This window comes from Phoenix dactylifera, chromosome 14, assembly GCF_009389715.1.
Source record: "Phoenix dactylifera cultivar Barhee BC4 chromosome 14, palm_55x_up_171113_PBpolish2nd_filt_p, whole genome shotgun sequence".
Lineage (NCBI taxonomy): Eukaryota > Viridiplantae > Streptophyta > Magnoliopsida > Arecales > Arecaceae > Phoenix > Phoenix dactylifera.
Window position 1 is genome coordinate 96,708 of NC_052405.1, and position 7,013 is coordinate 103,720.

A 7,013-nucleotide genomic window follows, 5' to 3' on the forward strand; every position below is an offset into this window, starting at 1 on the left:
TTTTTTATTTTTTTATTGACCATACTTTTGTTTCATCTTTTTCCGTAAATGAAATTGACCGATGCTTAATATATGCGGATCGTCTGTCCTAATAAAATCTAAACACATTTTTTGAATTAAATAACAAATGCAGTCTTTTCCTGTAAAAATTAATAGCAAATTTTTCTTATAATTTTATTACTTTGTCTTTAAAAAACAACGGCACGCCACGTGTTTTAGTTTTACCTCCTTATTGTGGGGCCCATACGTTATGGTCCGAGAGACCGGACTACTAGTCAACAATTTTCAATATATATACAAGGCAACAAGATTCAAGAATACCTTCCCTCCCTCCCTCTCCGCACCAAAACCCTAACCCATACCCCAAAACCCTAAACCCTGGTCTTCTTCTCCTCTTCTTCTTCCTCTTCGAAACTCTCGTCCTCTTCATGAACGCTACCGCCGCTGGAGCGAGCAATGCAGAAGCTCTGGCGTGGAGCCGCCGGGCCCGCCCCCATCCTCTCCACCACCGGATGGCTTGAGAAGAACGCCGCTCCTGCTCTCCCCTCCGTTCCCGTGCTGAGGTTTCCGATGTCCATCTTCCACATCCGCGCTCCCTCCTCCTCCGCCGCCGCCGTTCCCCGACTGAACCTTCTGCTCAGTGCCCCCCGGATTACTTGCTGCCGTGGTCTCGAAAGTGGCCTCCAGTCGAAGCGCGCGTGGTCCCCGCTCTTGAGACAGGCTCGGGAGCCGTTCTCTGCCGCCTGGTTGCATGGCGAGAGGGCGAGGGACTTGAGAGTGGCCGAAGGTTTGAGGAATCGCGAGAAAGGCGGAGTCTTGGATGGGTCTCGTGAGGAGGAGGAGGTTTTGGAAGGAGAGAAGAAATCTCAAGAACCACAGCAGCAGCAGCAGCAGCAGCAGTCTGGAGCGGTGAACAACAGAGTGGTGGTGGGGAGGCAGAGAGGTGGAGGGTCTGATGGTACGCCAGTGGGGAATCTCGAGCTTTTGATGATTCCTGGGGTCGGACCTCGGAATCTTAGGAAGCTGGTGGATAAGGGTTTCAGTGGTGTTTCCCAGCTTAAACAGCTTTACAGGGACAAGGTAATTTAATGAAATTGCTTGAAAAAACTTACTTATCTGCATAATTTCTTGAACTTGCTTAAATCATGCTTGAATTGAGGGGGGATTTGAAATAGTTCTGCTTAGTTTTATGTAGGATGATGTAAAAATATGAGTTACTTATCTGGTTGTATGTATGGTCATTACTTGCCAGCATGTGTTGTTGTTTCCTCAGTTTAATAGCGGTCAATAGCCATTATGATATTATCTCCCTTTAAATACATTTATAATGGAATTACTCTCTTCATGTTAAGGTCTTGAGTTATTATTGATTCCTTTGTTCTTTTCTAAAGATCAGATGGGTTTGGAGGGCCAGTTGGTTCTAGACCTATATGAAAGGCTCTCATATTTGTGCTATATGTTATTTTGAAATCTTAAGTGCGAGCTGAATCTGGTTCTTGTGTTTGCTTTTTACTGGAATGATGCTATTAATTATAAAATGTGTTTACTAATTTTTTCTTCTCCATTTTATACATGCAGTTCTTTGGTAAGTCCAGTGAGAAGATGGTTGAATTCTTGCGTAGCTCGGTAGGTATTATCCATAAAAACCATGCAGAGAGTATAACTTCTTTTATCAAGGAGAGTGTGGATGAAGAGTTGGAGGAAAGCCCTAACTCTGAGGTTAAGCCTACGCAGAAGAAAAGGCTGACTTTTTGTGTTGAGGGAAACATTAGCGTGGGAAAGACCACTTTCCTGCAAAGAATAGCTAACGAAACACTTGAATTGCGTGATCTCGTGGAAATTGTACCAGAGCCTATCTCGAAGTGGCAGGATGTTGGTCCTGACCACTTCAATATACTGGATGCTTTCTATGCTGAGCCACAGAGGTATGCCTACACCTTTCAAAATTATGTGTTTGTAACAAGGGTCATGCAGGAAAGAGAATCCGCTGCTGGAATCAAACCCCTAAGACTCATGGAAAGGAGTGTTTTCAGTGATCAGATGGTATGCATCTCTTTCTTGGTCCCCAAATTAATTTATTTTTTCAAATCGAATACAGCTATGAGTAAAATTGTCTTACTGTCTTTAATCTGCTTCACTTTCAGTTTAGCTGTTATTGAACTCTTCAAAGATTGGAACATAAATGACAGGTTTTTGTCCGATCTGTTCATGAAGCCAAATGGATGAATGAAATGGAAATTAGCATCTATAACTCATGGTTCGATCCTGTTGTATCATGTCTGCCGGGACTTATCCCTGATGGATTCATTTATCTTAGAGCTAGCCCTGATACTTGTCACAAGAGAATGATGCTACGTCAGAGGGCGGAGGAAGGTGGTGTTACCCTTGATTATCTGAGGGACTTGCATGAAAAACATGAGAGCTGGCTATTTCCCTTTCAAAGTGAAAATCATGCTGTACTGTCAGTTAGTCGGTTACCCATGCATGTGGACAGCTCCTTACATCCTGATATAAGAGACCGTGTATTCTATTTAGAAGGCAACCATATGCATTCAAGTATTCAGAAGGTAACTTTGTGAAGAGATAATTTTTCCAAAACCTTTACTATCAAATTCTCTATTGAGCTTATCTTTGAGTTATTTGGTCCATCATCAGGTTCCTGCTCTGGTGTTGGATTGTGAGCCCAACATTGACTTTAGCAAAGATATTGAAGCAAAAAGGCAGTAAGTTTGCAATTATCTTTCTCAGCCTTTCTACTCATGTATTGCAAAAGCCAAATGTATCTCAAACAACTACTTAATTCCGACTCTGATATTCTTTATCTTGCTTTTAAGTGCGTTGTTTGTTGTTGCTACTGTTACATATCTCTTGTTCACCTTTTCTTTGTCCATAGTTTTTTTATTTGATTTTTTTGGTTGTTGAAGATTATTTAAATGATAAAAAGCTGCATTGTATGGAAATGGTAGTAGTGACTTTGCTTTATGTATCATTGAACCATAAATAAAAACCCAGCAGTAGTGGTTTGCTCAATTGGTGGTAAACTAATAGTTAATCTGCCTAATTAACTCTTTTTCCTAATGGGTTTTAGTTACTGATAATTTTATTTTGAGGATTAAAATGTCTTGGATGTGTGTATTAGCACCTTCGTGTAATTAAGTAATATAGAGTCTTAGGATGTAAGATGTGAGTATCAAATAGTTGAGAGTATCTCTTAAATCTGTCTTGATTGGCAAAGATATTGCTGTGGTTGTTTTTTTTTATTCTTCACAGATTCATATACATTGTTTGATTCTTTTCAAATGGATGATATGGCTCATGATTATGCTTTTTTGATTTTTTGAAATTTCATTGCACAACCAAACATCTGGCATCGTGGAACCATGACTTCTAATTTAAAGCATGATATCAAATCATGAAATACAATAGATAGCATGTCTACACGCACCCCTAGTGCATTTGTGATAGTCAAGCATTGCTTTTATTATCTTGCTGTTGGTTGGGGGCATGCCATCAATATAATTATAATATTGAAGAGTTGAACTTGCACTTGTATTTTGTGGCTTAATTTCTGATTGCTAGTTGGTGTCACTGAGAAGTTATAAGATAATCATAAGAGTGGGGAATGCTTTATAAATAGGATTTCTTGATAATAAAAGCGGTACATGCATTAAGATGAAGATAGAAGAGATGTGGAATGTCAACATGTAAGTATGTTGGCTGAAGTATGGATGCACCTAGGGGCTGTTTGGTTGCCTCACTTGTAGATGCTTGTATTTGTAGACGTAGTTGCAACTAGAAATGCTGCATTTGTATTTGCAAGTGTCTATTTAGCTTGCTTACATATGGAAACTACACTTGCAGTTCCTATGTTCGGTTGTTTAATATGGATAGAGTATGATCACCATGTAACTGACATGATAAGATTTCCTCCAGTGATGTTATTATATCATATTATCATATTAGATAATTATTACAATATTATATTGTAATATGATTGTGATATAATGTAATATGTAATATTATACTATAAGATATGATTGTGATATATAACATAATATAATGATATAGTTTAATAATATAATATCTTATAATATAATTTAATATAATATAACAAAGCATAATGTGACATAACATGATATAATATAATATGATGCAGTATAAAATATTATAAAAAACATAATATGACATAAGTATAGTATAATAGTATAGTATATTATATAGTATAATGAATATTATAACAATATCAATTCATATAATTATGTATTATTTTGTTTTAATTATTCATCAGTATTGGTATAATAATTATTAGCATCTTAAAATTATACTATATTACTATATTATAATTTTGTAACATATATATTACCATATGATAATATGATATTAAATAATATTTTTATCATATAAGAACTATTATAATAAGAATTATAATAATATGATTTTTTTTATTACAATCATAACAGTTTTACTATCACAGGATTATTGGAGGGAAAGGGAGGGGGTGATAGCCCTTTAAAGCTGCATCTAGAGCTTGCATCTGGAGATGCAGCCATGTTTTATGCATCGCTGGATGCAGCAAAAGGGCCTTGTGTGCAACCCAATTGCCTGCATTTGATTCAGCTGTAGGCAACCAAACACCTGATAGTCCTGCTTGTAACTGGGATGCAGCATCCGAGGCACAGATTAGGCAACCAAGCCGTGTGCATTTGCTGCTTGCCAATTGGGCTTTAGTTTAATATATTATTAAAAAATAACAAGATAGGATATATGGATTGGAATACAGGATTAAAAGGTTGGACCATAACTTGAGAATAGTAGAAATGGTAAGCAATCAGATGGAATAATGGTATAACTACATCAAATGGGTGCAATGAAATTTTGAAGTTGCCATGAGGATCGAGATGGTGATATCAAGCGTATAGTTAAGGTTCAAGACGCCCTCCACAGAGGGACATAAGTTTGGGACAAAATGTCTGCAAGTGACTATAAAGGAACTTGTGCTTTTTGTTGGTAGTCGATAGTCTTGCAGATTATGATTTTAAAGCAGTTACTGTTATCTAAAGAGAGTTGTAAGCGTTGGCTTTCATGCCCTAATAAGATGGCTTGCGGTATAAAGCCTGATCTGTCTGGCTGTTTAGTCTGGCATTAATGATTATGTGAAGTTTTGGATATGTCAGCTGATAGGGCCAACTTGCGCCTGGAAGCAAATTGTCAACGGGCATGTCCCAGGGATGAATCATCAACTTTATGGAATCATGCTAAAAAAATTACGCCATGAAAGGTGTGCAATTTGAATTTTCATTTGATTTGGCTTGAGTAGCTTGGGTAAATTGGACACTTGGCACCAAATAAAAGCTTGGACCTAGTGTCCTAATAATTTACTTGATTTCAGGTGCCTTACAGGATGAATAATGTGTTATTTCTTGTTATAATATGGCATTTTGCTTATAATCTACTTCAGATGCTGATGGCCAATCGATACTCTGATGTATCTCAATCATTTGCACTGATGTATCTCAATCATTGTTGTTAAAGGTATGCACACCAGGTTGCTGAATTCTTTGAGTTTGTGAAACGAAAGAAAGCAGAGACACCTCCTGAAGCTGGGTCCGATGGGAAGAATACGGCTCAGCAGATACTGCCTCCCCGTGAAGGTGGTTTGTGGGTTCCCGGAGGTGGCCATTTTTCGGAGTCAGCTCTGAAATCTCTTGATCTCAGGAGAGCCATGTCGTTCACGTCGAGTTAACTCCCGTGTCACAAGTTCTGCCAAGTTTTGCTACTGACTTGCTCGTACTTCCGTTGAGATGAAGGCTGCCAAGTTTACTGGGCTTTGACGGAGTGGAACTCACTGTTTGACCCATATAGAGCAAGCTTTGTAAGAAGAAGCTCCTGCATATGCATGATACTGTACTAACGTGCGCACTTGTATATTGGAATGAACCGTTTTGGTCCACGGGTTGCATCTTCTAAGTGGATTTTCTGCAGTTGGTTTGATTTTGGGCCGACTGCTCGAGTCTAGTGGCTTTTGCTTGTAATGGGCCCATTAGACTTGGTGGTAGCTTGCCTCGTCGTTCGCCTGTTTTTTTTTTTTTGCTTAAAAAAAAGGGAAGGGGGGAGGAAGGGACAAGCCCACCCCCTGTTTTGTCTGGCAAAAATTCTATATACCCGTGTCTAGAGTAAGAAACTAATCGATCCGTTTATCGTTTATCTGATTGGTCTCCTTACTAACTTTTAATATCGTGTGCCGCATATAAAAAAGTTGAGAGAATTCAGATTAAGAGAGAGAACGTATGGATTAGACAAAGAGTATATTTTATTTTAAAGTTCTAAGTCTAGTTAGTTGCGGCGGTGGATAAGAGATTGATGGAGGTTTTTTTGTTCAACGAATGGAGTTCAACAAGGATAAGAGATGGTTTCTTTTTTCTCTCTTTTGTTGGTTGGGGAGGGGGTAGTTGAGGGGGGTGCTAAGGAACTCAGGATATTTAAGGATATACAGATTATAAAATTTGACAAAATTTAAAATAGCAAATCTTTTTCACTTGATGATATCGTATAGAAAATCATATTATATATTATTAGCATTTGTTGACTATGTGAGAAAGGGCTAATCTGTTGAAAACATCCCTGTAAATGACTTTTCGCGTGGCCTATGGTCAATCTCATCTCTATTAGAGTTGAGATTGTTGAAAAAATATGCTTACAATCATGCTGATACAGAAGGTCCACCCTTAGTGCAATTTTAATTCTAATCTTCAGTGCTACCATTTTTTTTTTAAAGCTAGATTAACCAAAGACTGGGCTATACAATTAGAAATGTGCCAATTAGGCCGTTGCATGAGCAAAAACGACCCCTTTTATGTGGCCTATCCATTTCACATACATGAAATGGTTGTGTTAATACTAGTTGAATTTGTGATCTTGAAAATTCTCTGATCAAGGTGCCAAAGATTCAGATGGCCTTGGCATTTTACTGAAAAACTTCAAAGTTTGTATCCAATCAAGTTATGTAGATGTTA

The 7,013-nt window shown here is 38.0% G+C and overlaps 1 protein-coding gene across 1 annotated transcript; it reads left to right on the forward strand.

The window, feature by feature from the left end:
• The first annotated feature begins 6 nt into the window (after nucleotides 1-6).
• On the forward strand, nucleotides 7-6,055 carry LOC103701312. The gene is made up of 5 exons (XM_008783329.4): nucleotides 7-1,080; nucleotides 1,579-2,043; nucleotides 2,190-2,567; nucleotides 2,656-2,723; nucleotides 5,533-6,055. The coding sequence occupies exons 1-5, from the start codon at nucleotides 457-459 to the stop codon at nucleotides 5,741-5,743; spliced, it is 1,746 nt and encodes a 581-aa protein (XP_008781551.2). The 5' UTR covers nucleotides 7-456; the 3' UTR covers nucleotides 5,744-6,055.
• The last annotated feature ends 958 nt before the right edge of the window (nucleotides 6,056-7,013 follow it).